A 17,975-nucleotide genomic window follows, 5' to 3' on the forward strand; every position below is an offset into this window, starting at 1 on the left:
CAGTGAATCGCCAGGTATGGCTTTTCCTAATTTTTCGATGCATTTAAGAACTGCTGTGAAAAGACACCAGCGCTCTTACTTTGCGCGCCTATTTAACTCATCCTCGCTTGCCTCGAATACACAGTGGTAATTGAATCGTGTGTGCATGCTCAGATACATATATAGTATAGTATATAATTTTCCATATAAAGTACAGAGTGATGTTAGCCGAGCCACACACGATTCAATTTTCCATTGTGTACTATCTCTAGTTTATGGGCCAATTAGTAAGCTTTATAAGTTAAATATTGTAGAAATCAAACTTCACTTAGATTTATTACAATAAAAACCTAGTATTATTAGATAATCCTAGCTAGACATTTGGCTGAAATGTAGGATTTTATTTCGGGCGCTGAAAGCTTAAGATTTAATTATATAAGTAGATTAAAGCGCTAAGCTACTGAACAATAGATACTAAAATCGAATCTTATCAAGAGTCCCATTCTTATTATATTTTGTTCATTTCAAATCACGATTTTAATTTGTAAATTACAAAAAGTGCGCACCAAAAATTAAAGTACCCAAATGAGAGTGTTCCCGTTGCTCAAACTCATAGAGCTGACCGAAAAGGGTATTATCTCAATTTGTAAGCTAAACTAAGACAGTGATAAGAGTGAATCATAATTTTATTATTTTAGATACTCAAAAAATAAAATTTTACACTCAAATATATTCCTGCAGGGATTAAATAATTTAAGTCAACACGGGAATGAAAACTATATACTATTTAATTTTGAGTCACGTGCTGATTTAAATTATTTAATCCCAGGAAAATATTTCTGTGTAATTTTTGAATATTTTAGTGATTAAAATAATACAATTATATTTCACTGACATCACTGTATTAGTTTAGGTGATGAGTCTGAACATTAATTTTTTCGGTCAGCTCTGTGAGATTGAGGAAAGGGAAGTTCTCATTTAGGTACTTCAATTTTCGATGTGCTTTTTGTAATTCATAAATTAATATCGTAATATGAATAGAAATAAATATAATAAAAATTACGCCTTTGATAGGACTCGATTTTATTATCTATCGTTCAGTAACATAATGCTTTAATCTACGTAGCTAAATCTTATAAGTTCGCAGTGCCCGAAACAAAATTTTCGATTTCAGCCGAACGTCTATAGGCTTGTTTAATAATACTAGCTGCTTACATTGATAAGTCTGAGTGAAGCTTTATTTCTACAATTTTATTAAAAAGTGAACTTTCGCGTGTCAGTTATTGGCACGGGCTGCTCCTGGCGAAGGAAATTGTTTCAAACGAAAGGAAATGTTCAACTACGCGAAGCACAACACGCTGCATCCTGTGATACCAACAAATATAGATGCTCATTCGATCCACCAAAACCCCTTAGTCCATAAATTCTATAGGTTTAAAAGGTACAATGGAGGATCTAACGTTATAATCTGGCACCACGGTGTTAGAGTACCTTCATTCTGGCCAGTGATATCTAATTTCAGTTATTTCATAACCAAACACAAGCACGTTCCTATGTAAATGTGTAATTTAGTGCGCGTATATTCCTTTCAATTCATCTTTTTACCTAACACAAATACTGAATACTGGCACAAATTGATTCTGGCACTACTATAAACTTTACGGATATTCTGCGCGTCATAATATATGAGTACTCAACTAACATCGGCATATTCAAGCAAGTTGGAAAATTTGCATCCATGAATAAATGTTGAACTTTAATTTATCTAAGACAGCATTTATAAATACGGCTTTTAAATTCCTTATTTCTTATTTTCTCTATCAGTTTTCTGCATCTTCGATAGAGTTATACAGTTAATAATAAAGTAATAAAGTTTACATTAGAAATTTAAAGAATGTTCTTTTAAAGGAAAGATGAAGTAACGAAATAACGAATTATATAGGATTTTTAGAACAACACAAAGAATTTGATAATGGAATAAATTATAATTTTATTTATTTCGTACTTTAATTTTATATTACACTATTGACAGGCTTTTTGTTTATTCGTGTAGTAGGTACATTCCTAATATTTGGAAAATGGCAGTAGTGCTCAAACGTACGAATGTATAGACCCAAAAAAGATGGCAGTAATTTCAGCAAATATCATATTAAGTAATAGCACTTAGCATCTAACGCGCTCGATCTTTAAATTCTTTTTACCAAAAAGAACTATCGCAATTAGCGAGCACTCTTTTAAAAATCAAAGGAAAGTTTTGACTATCACCTTCATAAAAATACTGTAATATTTTAATACAATATTCATTAAAATGTTTTAACAAGTTTATAATTATAATATATAAAGACCAAATTTTTAATCAACAACGATAAAATTCCTAAAAGATTCGAATATAACTTATCAATCAGTAAATAACATCGACAAAATATAACACATACATATACGTATATTAACGTTATGTGGGCAATAAAAACAGTAGTCTTTTATTAATCAAGTATAGTATATGTAACATGTCTTATGATAAAAATCTTACGAGATGCTGTAAGAGCTCTCTTTATCTTGACTTTCGTATATCATCTATTTATCTGAAAGAAGAGTTGGAAGAATATAGGGACAATTCCATCGACATTCATTAATTCTTACTTAGATTCTTATTAAAAGATAATATTTCACGGATTACTCATTTACACGCATTTAGTGCTTTAAAATTATATAACTTATACGAAAAGCTCTTTTAAATATCATCCTTCGCCTAACAAAGAATATTTATCAATTATTCTCGTGTTGATGCTGCACGCCAGAAACTTTTTGGGTCTTTTGATATTATAGCTTGTTATTATAATATACAATAATAAGCACACTGAGACACCTTGCCAATCCAATAGAAAAAACTCTGCTATTTTATTGTGCCTTTAGTTTATTTTTCCTTTTAATATCAGTATATATATATAGTAGGGTGGTTGTTAAAAATGTTGTTTTTCTATTTTGACCAAAGCACCCTCCAAATCTACTCCAAATATAAATAAAAATATATATCCATAAACTTTGGCGATGATAAAAAATCCTAAATTACCGCCCCCTTCCCCCAAGCCGTTTATTTTTTCGATGTAAATAACAAAATAGCATGAGATTTTGACAGATTTTGGAAATTAACTTTAGATTTTCCGTAATAGTTACTTGCAAATTCTTAAAGCGGTATAAAACTGTCAAGTATAGGTACTAGAATTTGTAGTAATTTGTTGCGAATTTTCTTTTATGTACACAAGATTGGCACACTATTGAAATAAACCAAAAATCATTTTTAAGGTTGATTTCAATGACGTGCCAATTTCTGTGTTTGTGAAAGAAAAATCTCTAAAAATTGTTATAAATATTAGTATCTATACTTCATAGTTTTATACCGTTTACAAATTTTTAAAGTGACAATTACGGAAAATCCAAATTAATTTCCACAGTCTGTCAATATAAATTCTACATTATTCAAAATGGAGAAGGTAAGCGATTTGGGAGGTACTTTAAGATTTTTTCTCAGCGTCCAGATTTCGGGAATACTTTCTTTTATTAATTTGGAGTAGATTTAGAGGACACTTTGGTAAAAACGAAATAAAACTATTCTTAATGACTATACCCTAATATATATAGACATTTTTATATAGATTTGTTAGAGATTCGCAAAACTTCTCCTTTTTAATTTTCTCTTCCTAATTTCGAATCGCTAATAAATTGCTTAAAAATTAGAATCTTAACGATTACGTGTTTGTATATCGTTTCCTTTTAAGCGTAATATTTCGATTTATCTAAAAAGAGCTAGTCGCTGGTATTTAATTTAATAATTATAATCATTATAGTATAATAATTATATGCATCGCTCAAACAAGTAACAAACATCGGATAGATGAGAGAAACGAAACTTTTCATATTTATTATTTAATTATTAGTAAATACTGTGTTATATACATTGTTTTGCAAAAATTATTGCATTAATCGCATATTAAAAGTTGACGATTCTTCAGAGAAGAAAGAGCAACACGAAATAAGAAAAATATTAAAAACTTCATTCGAGAAAACCAATCGATTCTTTCGCCTAGTTATTTTCATCGATTCTATTCTCTTTTCGTGACTTTCTTTTTTTCTCTTCAAGTATTTTACGCACTTCGTCGACAATAAGGTGGTCCCTGCGGGATTTAATTTTTTTTTTGCTACAATAGCATATGTTTATTATCACCTGAAAAGCTTAATAAACTAATGCTACAGAAAATAATAGGTACTTATTTAATTTGACATAATTATCGGACTAACATGTATATCGTATAGAAGCTTCTAATAATTTAATATATTATTCGTAAGAAAGTAATAAGTAGAGAGGAGACTAAGGCATTCCTATTGATAAAAAAATGTTCGTTAAATATTCAATAAAAATAACAAGTGTAAAAAAATAGAAATCTGAACAACAAAGAAACTAAGAATGAAATCCCACTGATGGAGTCGTGACATATTTTCTAAGCGCATATATCAGTATCGGTAATTACACGGTCAATGTTGAATTTTGTGTTAGTGTACGATAATGGAGAATTTAGAATTCTCGGTATAGCTAGAAGCTGACCCTCGCTGTTTGGACCTAGAATTACGTGGCTTTGTGCTGATATGCTTGAGAAATATTGCTCTGGGTATCAAGCCGTATATAGAATTATATATATAAATGAATAAATATTATATAAATATATAACGGAAAGAACGAGAGAATAAATTAACCTTTACGAAAGAAGCGCGATATGTTGATGTATCTGTACGAATTCTTATGGACTAGATTGTCCTAACGGTACTGGAGGGTTTGACTTGTATACCACATTGCGCCTAAACGTTTCTTTCTTTGCTCAGTGTAAGAGAAAGCGATTTGCAATCATCGATTATAGTCACCGGAGACCCATCACCAATAAAGCTATAATTATATAAATAAATAAATACATTTTGCATGTGTCATTCATTCATGAAAGGAAAAAAGAAGAAAAAGCATGAGATACGCGAAAGGCCACTCTAGTGGTTTTGCAGTAGGTAAGAGCTTGACGACTCAAGTCTGGTACAAAAATTTCCTAACGTAACGGTCAAGAATATGAGTGAACCTATTCGACCAGCAATCATTGAATTAGTTATGTGCACAATGGACGGAGTGTCAAAGTGAGAAAGAATCGTAATCATTAATTATTTACTTACTAGATCTTGCTTTCAATTTTTAATCGATTCGACACGTCGACAATTTGCCTTATAATATAAGCAATTCTATTTACTAATACGTTTCATATTCGCAGACAAATAGAGAAAAAAGTAAAAGCACTTGGCCATATGATTATGCTTAAAACTATTCAAATTAATTTGCTTCTCTATTTATTGGAAGAATTTCGCATTTTGTGCTATTCTTAATGGAAGATTATTAATCGACAATAAGTACTTTTTGGACGGTAGGCTCGATCGTTCAGAATTTTCATTATTGAGATTTGCGCTACATAATTTTGTCAAGATTTATCCATAGTGCGCATGTAGACAAAGATCACTATATTAATCCCGATATAATACACGAGCCTATCGTGCTGCACAGTTTTAATAATATATTTAAGATTCGAACAGATAGCTTATTTATTTCAAAAATACTGTACACGAGAATACCTAAGTCACATAACGCTCGCTTCACGTGCTCCGGAAGATTACGAAAGCAGTTGCTTTATGACTGAACTGTTACGCTTGATCTTTCTTGCTGCTTAGTCTCTCGCTAAAATTAGAAGAATGTGGCAAAAGGAGCGGAACGTATGGTATGACGACTAGGGATTAACAGGGAGCTTCTGGGTTATCACTGATTCCAGCGTTTTCGTAGAAACGCGTTCACCTCTTTAGGAACCGGAAGAGACCTCTGCTCTTGTCAGGAGGTGGCGCCATCAGCATTGGAACTTGATTTTTATGCGTGATGTGGATCTGCAAATTCGATGCAAGAAAATGCACGGTGAGAAGAAGAAACTCACGCACGTACACCGTTGGGGTTCGTGAAAAAGAAGACCTACCATGCACGGAGCCTGCATCCAAGGTTCACCATCGATCTGCATTGGAAAACGTTTGCTGGTCTTGATAGTGACGCTGCTGCATTGTGCCAATCTTTTTCCCGAATGACGAAGTCCTGTTTTCACCTGACCCATGTGCAAACAATTTTCCAGGCCGATCACCTCTATCAAATTGTCTCCTATGTCTGCAACCATAAAATCTATTTAGTTAACACAATGGTTTCTAACATACGTTACAAAAGAAGGGTACGCAACATGTTGAATTTTGCACGATTATACCTTGTATGGCCTGTGAGAGATCGACAGAATTGAAGCTACTGGTACTGAGCTCCTTGTCCGGGCGTTTCTTTCGCTTGCCAAGCCTGTGCCTCGCGTGGTGCTCACCCCAGAGATTCGAACCACCGTGGGTGAACGGAATGTTCAGTAAGGCAACGCCCTGGAGAGAGGGTCCGTGTGCCAAGTCCAAGGGAGTGCCGTCGCACTGAAATCATCACTTTGCTTTATTCGTCCATCACTCCGCTTCAAATTACTTTGCACTTTAATTAATAATGCAACCACCCCCTACAATCATTCATCCCTACCATCTCCATTAAGAAAATTGAAACATCAGCGCGCGAGAGAAAATTCTTTCTGTAAAACTTTTATCTCTTTAATCGTCTTTCTGGCAATTAACCTCTACCAATTATAACAATATCCGCGAGCGCGTGCGCAATAAACTTTAACGGTCAAACTGTGTACAATTTGCAAATACACTAATGCACGGTGGGGATTCTATTTTACGAAAGAGACATTAAAGGAGAAGAGAAATGCATAAATTTTTAATGAACGAAGCGCTATACGAGCTTACCACTATTTCAAGATCCTCGTGAAGGTTTTTACAGCTGGCGGCAAATTGCTCGGTGGTGGCGTATTCGAAGTACCAAAGTTTATTCTTCATTCGACTGTTGAACTTTTCGGGATTCTTTTCCCTCTCCATGTGAAACTTTACGCAAATGGCAGCGTCGACGCCGACGAGAAATAATTGTTGATTATGTTGTACGGAATACTGTCTTGATTGGGCTTCCTCTCATCCCTCTGGTCTAGTACTTCGATTTGCCATCGATCCATCATCACCGGCGTGGCCCTCTCTATTTTCTGTTTTAACACATTAATCGATTAGCCATTACGATCAGCTTTCAATCATCGATCAACCGCGCGCTTTCGACTCACTTTAAGCACTTTATGGATGGCTTCCCCCTCGTAGCCGCCTCCCCATCGTAAACATCTTGCAAGATCGTTCCCAGTGCCTAGAGGTATCACTCCCACGGCTGGTTGCTTCTCGAATTGCACACGGTCTTTTCGGGGAAAAGTCATGCGATATTACACGATCAATAGCCTAAACTGTAGCTTACATATAAATCCAACATTCGCAAAATCTTACCCATCGTTTCGAGTACCCAGCCAACCGTGCCGTCGCCTCCACAACAGATCACCTTGAAATTCTCCACGTCCTTGAACATCTGAAGACCCTGCATGGGTCCACCGATGGCCAGATTGTGAACTTGTCGTGGATTCAGGATGTACTGGAATTTTCTCAGCATCCTCTCACCCTGCCTTCCACCCGATTTAGGATTGATAAATACCAGAAGCGGCACGGTGCCCGGAGGTGGTGTAATTTGGAAGGACATGGCCGGTTGTTGATTCGACGCTGAGCCGCACGACAAGAATCCACCCTGTCCAAACAGCACTACCGTTATTCCTTTCAATCATCGTATTTCCTCTCGCAGGTCCAGATGCTTTTAGCCCTGAGTTATGGCATTGATGCTATGCGAGTATCATATATGTACGACCCGAAAAGCCCATAAACCTTTGCCCTGTCCGGATCGGATCTTCCATCCGGAATAAGTCAATATCCAATTCTCTTTGCCCTCTCTACCTCCATACGTATCCTCCTCTAAAACAGTTTATAGCCATGCTCTACTAGAAAAATATAATCTACTCTATATATCCAACTCGTTTTCGCTCCTAATAATTTACAGGCTTCGTCAGGCAACATTGCCAATCTCTCTCTCTCTCTCTCTCTCTCTCTCTCTGTGACCTAAGAAAGAAAATCTGCAGCTTAAGGAGATCCAGGACCGACGAGAAATTTCAATGAAGATAATCTTTTAAAATATATTAGGAATATCAACTTGTTTGAGGGGAGTAAACTTGTCTCGCTTTACCGTGCTTTAGTCTAATATAGTTCGTTTTTCTTTGGGAAATAAACAATAAAATTAAAATTATAAACAGCTACATTTTTTTCCACAGATTCATTTTAAAAAGAAATGCTTTATTAGACTAAAGTAGATTTCAACGAGTAATTTAAGACTATAAACGACCTAATGTACTTAGAAACGTTGAAGAATGTCTTGATTAAAAATGTACCTCTACGAAGACAAATTTGAAACTTTTTCATCGACGCAAAAGTCTGATTATGCATCAAACAAAGATAGCTATATTATGTCTTCCGTTTTAATATATATATATATAAATATATATACAGATATCCACTACCACTTGTCTTTGTCTAACGAATAGTCAAACTTCCGCGTTAGTAAAACAGTTTAAAATTTATCTTCGTACGGCTACATTTTTAAATATATTTGCTTGTTCATAGTCTGAAATTACTCTTTGAAATCTGTTTTAGCACGATAGAGCGTTTCTTTATGAAAATGAATGTCAGGATAAAGAAGATAATTGTTTATATCTTTTAAGTTTTTATTGATGTTTTAAAAAGCGGACTGTATTAGGCTATAAAGCACAGTAAAACAAGTAAATTTACTTTCCCCCATAAAGTTCATATTTTCAATATTTTAAAAGATCTTCTTAATTGAAATTTTTGGTCGGTCCTGAATCCCCTTAATTTAATCATTGGATCATAGTAGTAGATTTGGGAGGACGTGATTTCTGGAGATGACGTTGATTGTTTGGGGTGAACCAGAGGGCTGCTCGTTGAATTTGATTGAATGAGTGAAAGGGGTGAACAGGAAGATGGGGAGTATAAGGGGAGTGTGAGGGGGGGGGGTGTTCAAGCGAGGTAGCAAGCAAACAAGAGAAGGGACTTACGGAGCTGACGGACGATGAATCCTGGCCATGTTTGCTTCCTCTTTTGCTGTCCCTTGACAAAGACCTTTGCCTATCGAGGACGATTGGACAGATTGACGTCGGTGGTAGAATGTGAACCGCGTACTCTCCCAGTGTACACTCGGTTCGTATTTGCGACACGCATCTGTTGTGCAACTACAACATTCCCATTGAGCATCCCGAAGCACTATCTCGAGATCTTCGTATGAATTACCGTGGACGTGGACATAGCATTACGAGCTGACTCTACCGAATACAGATACGTCACTACTCTCTATGGATTTTCATTTCATCCCTAATAACACCCTCTCAATTTTTCTGAATACACAAAATTACCCCTTGATCCATATAGTAAATAAACAATATACTACCCCACAATCGGGTTTGTTCGTTAAAAGCTGGCAAACGATATCAATAAACGTCCAACGTCTTTTCTCAAGAAATTTGGTCGATTTGGCTATGGAAATGATGACTTACGGTCAGCTGACACCATCGACAGTGCAGTCCAGTGATGCCATTGTAGCTTTTAATGGTCTTTCTACACTTTGAGCATTTCCCGTGACAATTGCCCTCCACCCAATGGTGAACCATGGTATGGGACGTTTTCTTACTCTTCACGTATGTCGCTATACAGGATGCTGGCGCTCTCTGGACACACCTCTCGTGAACGGTGTACTTGCAGACTGTAAAGATTCGGAACAGATCCCGTTGAGTATCGCCACAAATATAAACAGATGCAAGAAAAGTTTTAAACAAGCTATGTTATACACTTACAAACACAACAGAGTCCTTTCTTGCCAAGACCGACCAACATATTCAGGCAGAGATTGCAGTAAGCTGGTTTGCTAAAGTGCTTTAGCCTCCACAAGTGATTCCCGTCCTCCTTCACATGAGAATCCAGGCCCAATAGCACCAAGAGAGGTATTGTTGTTAAGCCACCCCTCTTCCACTCCTCCAAGGACACAGTACCGTCCGCGTCGTAATCGATCTCTATCATCATGTCCTGTAATATCTACCAAAAGGGACAAATGAGATTTTTCAAAATATTCATTCACCTTGGCTTGAAAAAGATCGTCTTCGCTTACTGGCTTCAATTCTGACACGTCCCAGCCAAGATACTCCGCAACGTTCATCATTTGGTTGACGATACAGTCCATTTCCTGAGAATGTTAGTAAGAACCGTTAGCTCTCTAATAGTGCGCAAAACAAAGCGGATCGTTAACGTATGCTATTTGCATCCATAAATATTAAAATATCTCCTCGTAAACCGCTACGTTAATTTAATGCGAAAATTTTTTACGTGATAAGAATTCACTGGATGATAGTAAAAAACTGAGTTTATTCGTTTCGCTATTAATCTATGGAAAGCGCGATAAAGAGGAGCCGCGGTTTTTGCTTTCAACGAATTTTATGCGAATTGAAAGTGGTTTCTCGATCAAGTTTTCCTCGTAATTCGTTGAGAAATTCGTTCGTTCGGTGTACCTGATAAATTTAGTCCATGGAAAACTATATACACTGACATTATTCTTTATATGTACATTCAGCGGGTGTGTCATCTATATATATAGTTATTGGTGATAGTAGTTGTATTTCAAGGAATAAAGTATTTTCTTATATAAATTATTCTTTTCAAATACAATCTTTTTTATTATATTCGGTGGGAGATGCAATTTTTATATTCTGGCTTGGTTCGTATTTGTGATTTAACCTAGGCAAAAGGTACATAATCCAACGCACAGTTAAATCTGGTATACTGGTATCGCAGTGCTCCGAGTGCTGTTTACGATTCCTCACTAGACATTTCACATTTGCTATTCTACATACATGTACGTAAAACGATTGTAGTCTTCTTGCCGAGTGTGCATTTAATGGCTAATAGCACAATAAAAATTCGTGATATATCTGCGAGAGCCAAATGTCAATTCTGACGGAAGAGAGATTTTACTTTTTCTCAGCGACGATAACTATAACGCTATTGTTTATCAAACGTAATAAATAGCAGTGATTGTTAAAGTCAAACGCATAGATTCTCATTTCCTTTAACTAAACATGAGAAATACTCTTGCTTGCTATACCGGAATAGAAATTACGTTCTAAATGTGGCAGATTCCCTGAAGTCAAAGTCTAATTTACCTTCGCCCGTCAAAGATTTTCCTCTCTTTACTATTGTGAATCTGGCACTAATTAAGAGAATAAATACTAAAATCTCGAATTACACTAACCGAATTTCTTTGGCAACTTTGGCTACACGCTTATAATGCGTCGTTAAAACTTTGAAACAATTTTAATAAATTACTATTCATATAGTAAAAGCTCTCAGAGAGCAAAAAGAAGAAGAATAAGAAGATGAAAAAGAAGGAAGAATATTAAAGAGTCTAAGAGTTGTTTTTGACGAGTAATTTGAGGCATTTTATAATTTACGATTTCTCGTTCCACTCTTCATTATCAATTAATCTATACGTATATCGATTACACGGCTATATATAGTATATAAGCTTTCTACTTTTCCACGAAAAGAAACCCGAGAAAGATTTCTCAAAGGCGCTCCACTCACGTTTTACTCGATAAGTTAAAAGTCTCGTTTGCGGATTATTCAGAGGAGAAAAAAAGCTGAATTTCATTAATTCTTCATACTTTTGGTTACAAAAGAAAGTCGTTTTGCAGTCTGATGCTGTGGACAAGGAAAATTGTATTTAGCTCTTTGAAGTTGCACGGGAAAGTGTTTGTGGGTGAGTGAAAAGGTGGCGGGTGGTGGTGGTGGTGTGACGAGAGAATAGAATAGAAGAAGCAAAAGCGTCCGTTAGAGTGCAAACAGACAGGTATAAGCATCGTTACTGGAGAGCGACGATCGTTAAGCACATTTCCTTCGCCTCGTAAGTTTGTATTGGGCTTGGTGTTATGAACTACTACCAACACGCGACCCATTCCATGCGTTCCGAAGACTATAGGAAACACGAGCAAGTTTACAATCCAATTAAGGTCCCTATTACATACGCGAGGAGAGAGAAAGTCTGTAATATCCCGATGTAAATTATTTTACAGCCTGACTGTGTCTCTGGTTTACCGAGTACTGCGGATAAATGCGGAAGCAGCGAACGTATCCACCAAAATATTCTCCCATCCAAACTATCCCCGTTTCGCCTTACGACCAATCCTCCCTTTTACTCTATATCTACACCTACGAAAGCTTCATCGCGTCTACGATAAATAATCCCTGTTTATCATGGAAACAACGGACAACGCTTAAAATCCCCATTAATCTCGCCTCCTTGACTAACTCCCTTCATCCCATCGAATATATAGCCTGACTCTTTAATCATGCGTTTTATGAAAGCACCAAACTAAAATTACAGTTCTTTGAAACTATTCCTGCCACCGACCGACCGACCGACCGACCAGTACGTTGCCTCTCGATTGCGAAAAGTGACATTTTGCGGGAAACGCAGTGCTAACGACCTTCGAGTTGCGAGATTGCAAAAATATCCGTTGGCTCTACCCTTTGGTGAAAATTTAGCCCAAGGACTTTATCAAACATCGATCGGACTTATTCAAATATAAAGAGCTCGACTATATAACTTTTCTTTATACCCCTAAAACTGCATCAATTGGCGCGTAAGCTGTACGTGCTTTTTAGTTTTTTTCTCCTTTTTTCACTCCTTATCAGTTAACATGCACGACTCTGTAATCTTTGAAAAACGACTGGGAACTCACATTTGTGTCGAGAACGCCATTTCCGTCCGTGTCGTAAAGCCTGAACATGACTGCAAGAGAAAAATTCATTAGCGATGGGGAAAAATGCAACAAGTTGCTGGAATTGTTTGAAATTTGTTGTTTCGATCAATGAGGGGGGAGAGGAAAGAGTAGATACAAGTATACTTATACTCACACTCGAGCTTATCCTCGGGTCTGCCAGCCTCCAGAAGTGATAAATAGCAAACTATATCCTTCAGGCTCACTTTCACCGAGTGCACGTCTATTGTACTTTGTTTTCTAACCAGGTGTCTCATTTCTGTAACAAAAAAAGCAGCTACGGGTGAAGAAGCTCCAATCGTCGATAAGGAAGCACGAGAGTTTATAAAGTTACATAGTAAATAGAAGAATGAGAAAAATTTATTTCTTTTCCACGAATGTGATTAACGCCCGATTTTGAAAGGAGGAACCCACCGGACACGAGTCTGATCACGTAGGCTATATACCGTAGGGTATAAAGAGCGTGTGCACGTAATTCCTCGTGTCGGTGAATCTGCTAAAAATAATTTCGCGTAGGCTTGTCTGGCCGAGCGATTTTGCTCGACTTATCGATGGATTCTTGGATTTTTTCCACAACGAGATAACCTGCACTCACGGTCGGATCCGACCAATGACAACACACGAGAAACCTGCAATTAACAATGTATGGCTCGTAACTTGAATTCACCGTTCATCTTTTTGAATATAGATTCAAGCTTATTCGAGGACTCAAGCAACTGTGTATAAAATGAGAGTTGTGGTATAAATGGGAGGATGACGTAAATAAATGAGATTGAATCAAAGATACCAGATATTCTATCGGGCTGTGATTATCATAGAGTTTCGAATGGAGGAACAAAAATTGAGTGTAAAGCGAAATGAATTCACCTTCCTTGAGTAACATGCCTGGGACATCCGGTAGATGCATCGTAAGACGCTTCCCAAGTACCATTAAGAGAGATCGACCGAGTTGCTGAATGACTCTCGAAGCGCTGCGTTGCAGAGCAGGTACAATGTCACGGGATGGTGGCACGCGCAAAGTGGAATGGGAGATTGGTTTGAGGCACTTTGAGGGAAGGAATCTCCAAAGCGCGCGCGAGATAGAGTGGAGGGGGGGGGGGGGGGGAGTGTGTGGAGGAAGGTGGTATGGATGGTTTATAAAAGTTGGCGTGTCGAGTTTGCGTCCAGACCGATTGGCGGCGCGGCGAGAGATTAAACGATTAGTCCGTTAAAAAGAGTCTTGAGGCACTTGTTGCTCCTCGTGCAGGAACCTACGATCGACTGACTCACTGACAAAGCTTCGAAAAGTGGCAACCGAAACCGCGTAACGTCTCGGCTCTTCTCTGCCAATGACGTCACCGACTCGTTGACATCCTACCAAAGCTATTTTCGACAAGCTCCGCGCGATTTCGAGTCCGCGCATACGCGTCTCGAGATATTCGCGCCAATCCATTCCGACATTGGCGATTTGTCTCTTTTCTCTACTCCCCCCCCCCCCCAAACTCATCCCAATGCATCATTTACCCCCTTCGACCCTCGTCTTTCCGCCAAGCCTATGCATCAGTCTATACGGAAATAACTAGGACGCTTTTCCGGATTTTCCGACACTCCACGCGTCTCGTCTTCCCGCGGCCGCGAACCTTTAAAATAGCCATTTTCATTTCCTGTATTTATACCAGGCTGGTTTACATTTCAATTCCGCGCGACGTCTCACGGTAAAACCGCGATTATTGACGGCTGTTTAGTCTTACCTATCGTCCCCCTCCCCCTTATAAATGTACCATCAGGCTAAAAAGGACCGCGAAAATAGATTGGCGCCAGTAGCAAGCATGGATCAATCATTATTAGTCTTTCGACAAAAATGCCAAGATAATTTCAAGAAACGTTCGTGAAAACCTTGGATTAACGTGCGATTGTTATAAAGAGAGAGAGAGAGAGAGAGAGAGAGAGAGAGAGGTAGAGAGAACGATACGTGCGTACATAATATTCCAAGTCAGATTCCCCCACAGGGAAGTTTTCTACCAATTGTTTGTTTAGAGAGAGATGGGTAGATGTATATATATATGTAGAGAGAGAGAGAGAGAGAGAGTGGAAGATTTAGCGAAGCGAAAGATCGAATAGTTGGAAAGTTTGGTTGCATAGACGGCAAAACGTGCTATAGCGAAAGGTACTCTGATAACAATTGCAAGTAGAAAATGGCAATCCGTAAACTGTAGGCAGCCCAGTACTATTAACATTTGACCCCTATACTAAACTCACCTTCCAATTTCCCGTTGTTGACGAGCAGCGAATTGTTCGACTTCCTCGACGAGTTTCGGGACATTTGGCTGTGACTGGGACTACTATCGGTGCTCTTCTTCTCCAATGCGTCGTGGCAACTGTACGATGTGTGAGTCACCGTCAACATTGGATGCACGCTCCCTGAATTTTAATCAAAACCAACAGTCTTTCATTTAAACGATCCTCCAATCGATTAAACCTATCCTTCTCCTCCCATGCCTCACACCTCGATCCACTCTCCTCGTCCACCTAATTTGTCCCTCCATATCCAAATTCTCCTCCAATTACGTTCCACAAAGAAAGAAACAAAAAACCGTCATTCCATCGGCCATCCTCATATCAGCGCTCCTTATATTGCATCCTCTCTCTTGAAATAATTCCTCCTTTTAAATCGCATGCGCAAGCCAAAGATTATAATAGCGAATGAATGATTGAGTGAAAAGCCAAATTCAACGGAAATGTCGAGACCTATATAGGGGCAAAAGCACATTATATACTGCTATGTAAGTATATAGAACGCGTGCTGCAAAAATACTAATGAAAAACGTAAGCTATTCGCATCTCTACAAATAAAACTCTTCTCAGCCATTATTTTTCCACTTTAAGATACGCTTTCCATTGAAACGCGTCGCGCGGGAAAACAGTGGACGTGAAAAAGTTTTCATGTCCGAGGTAAGATAGCTTTCCACGCTCAACTTTCCAATTCCCTTCCAAAGTTTTTTAATGAAAAATTTTAGCGATGCAAATATTGCATTTCTGAAGACAATTATATATTTAATGACACTCTACTTTTTCGGTGGTTATCGTGAACGGAAATGTGGATGAACACACCTGGTTGGGCAGGTTTTAATTGCGGGAATATGTATCTGCAGGTTCGGAGAGTGTAAACGCGTGGAAGTAAGTAAAGGATTACCTGTTCTAGTCCTCGTGGAGGCCTCGCTTTCCGTTCGATGATGGCCCAATGCTTGGAGCTTTTCCGTCAGACCGTGAATTTTATCGGCCAGGGAAGTGCCGCCGTGGCACTCGGTGGAAATGCCACCAGGTAAGCCTGTGCTATTTACGTTACTGCTGGAAGTCGTGTGTGATGTAATGGCGGCACAAGCAGTGGTTGAAGATAACACGGCCATCTCCTGAGAAATATTATTCGAGCTTGATGCACAAACTCTCTTTACCATTATATAATTAGTTTTACATCATCAAAGGGTATTTTCATGTAGATATACTAACCATTTACGCCATTATACTTTAATAATAATAAGAATAAATAAAAAAATGACGTAACCACGAGAAACTCGGCTTAGAAATTTCAAGAGCGCCGTATGTGATGAGAAAAACGTTTGTTTAACATTCGGTTACCTTGAAAGCTTTCCCGTCGACGCCACGGTGACCTTTCTTGATGAAGGAGAGAAAAAGGTGACGCGATAATTCATCGGGCGATGCCACTTCCAGGTAAGTGTCCAAAAACTTCCGGAAGCCCTCGTAGTCGATGTCCTGAAAGAAATTCTCTCGTTAGAGCAGATAATCGTTATACCCACTGAAACATCAGTCATCGTATGAAATTTTCACCCAAGAGACTGTGTAACGACGAGCGGACGAGATAGAAAGAGTCGCTGTGTGTGCTGGCAGAGAAATCTGAATTGTGAAAATAGGTGGAACGTTGGAATTTCTGGACCGAGATTCGCCCATGGGTGAGAATTGGACTTTGAAAGTGGGTATTCTGTACGGACGGAGTCCGGTATTGTAGGGAGGAGGTTCAAGTCGCCTGAGCTAACATAAACGAAATGGCGGACAATGTATTCCGCAAATTGACTATTTTCGCGTAAAGAGAGCTCCTCTATTGGAAAGTCGATCGATACTACAGGAGCCAATTAAGCAAGCTGCTAGATTATTCACCGGAGAATCAACCGACTATACTCAGATTACATGTGTTTAATGCTGAATTACACACATGCGCATATTTAGCTATAGTAATTCCTTACACAGACATGACAAAATTACATTTAAATCATTGAAAACATGCAAAATTCATTCGTCGATAGAAGACAGACGCAAATTGATTTTGTTCCAATTAAAACAAGTCGCTTGAATAGTTCGATACAAAGATAAAGACGTCAACGCTTTGGTAAAGGAACGTTGTGTGGATAACGAGAGAAATAAAGTTTTTTTCGTTGCACGTAAAAATGTTGCCGGAAGGCTTATATAAATAAGAAATATTGACTGTTCGAAGCGTAGGTAGTAAAATAAATTTATATCGCTCGTATGTACCAGAAGCAGCATACCGTGCACCCTGCTCCAACGATTGCTGGTAACCGGTGATCCGTATAGCGTTTTATTTCTATTTTCTATTAATTTGAATTTTATTTTATGGATCTATGTACGGAGCCTATTATATTGAAAATAGAATGAAAACATTGATGGATTACAACTTAGTAGTTCGGGAAGTTTGAGATTGCAAATAAAGGGTTCTGAAATATTTAAAAGGTTATCGACCGTTGCTCGGCTCAATTCCACGAAACTGTCCTTCCATGCAGTAATATAAGATTTCACTTATTCTCTTTCATTGGCTGAGTAGTAATTGGAATTATATTACCACAAGTATAAAATTACCTAGATTGCATTTCGTTTAGTCGGAACTGCTTGGCCTTGGGAATGATGTTGAGGAAAAGTGGAAAATATCAGAAGAAGAAGAAGAAGAAAGAGGAGAGAAGAAAGTGTCGGGAATGCAAAAAGAGTGAACAGTGACGGATGGGAAAGGACGAACGAATGAATGTCGTAATCCTTCAATTAGCACAGCATTTAATGAGGGTCTCCCTAGTCACAGAGTGTTGTCGGGTAGCCACG

General features: G+C 38.0%; 1 protein-coding gene across 1 annotated transcript in view; it reads right to left on the minus strand.

Moving 5' to 3' along the window:
- Positions 1-1,957: 1,957 nt before the first annotated feature.
- Positions 1,958-17,975, minus strand: part of Dgk (diacyl glycerol kinase 1) — a 37,449-nt gene continuing 21,431 nt past the window's right edge. The window contains 16 exon segments of the mRNA XM_066747129.1: positions 1,958-5,940; positions 6,027-6,208; positions 6,303-6,504; positions 6,871-7,037; positions 7,040-7,157; positions 7,233-7,357; positions 7,444-7,735; positions 9,108-9,281; positions 9,603-9,808; positions 9,900-10,137; positions 10,211-10,285; positions 12,837-12,886; positions 13,012-13,134; positions 15,114-15,275; positions 16,048-16,300; positions 16,491-16,625. Of these exon segments, the coding sequence (XP_066603226.1) occupies positions 5,851-5,940; positions 6,027-6,208; positions 6,303-6,504; positions 6,871-7,037; positions 7,040-7,157; positions 7,233-7,357; positions 7,444-7,735; positions 9,108-9,281; positions 9,603-9,808; positions 9,900-10,137; positions 10,211-10,285; positions 12,837-12,886; positions 13,012-13,134; positions 15,114-15,275; positions 16,048-16,300; positions 16,491-16,625 (2,592 nt within the window). The 3' untranslated portion in view covers positions 1,958-5,850.

This window comes from Prorops nasuta, unplaced genomic scaffold (genome assembly GCF_024137725.1).
Source record: "Prorops nasuta isolate Cenicafe-Biocafe unplaced genomic scaffold, Cenicafe_Pnas_1.2 PNAS00003, whole genome shotgun sequence".
NCBI lineage: Eukaryota > Metazoa > Arthropoda > Insecta > Hymenoptera > Bethylidae > Prorops > Prorops nasuta.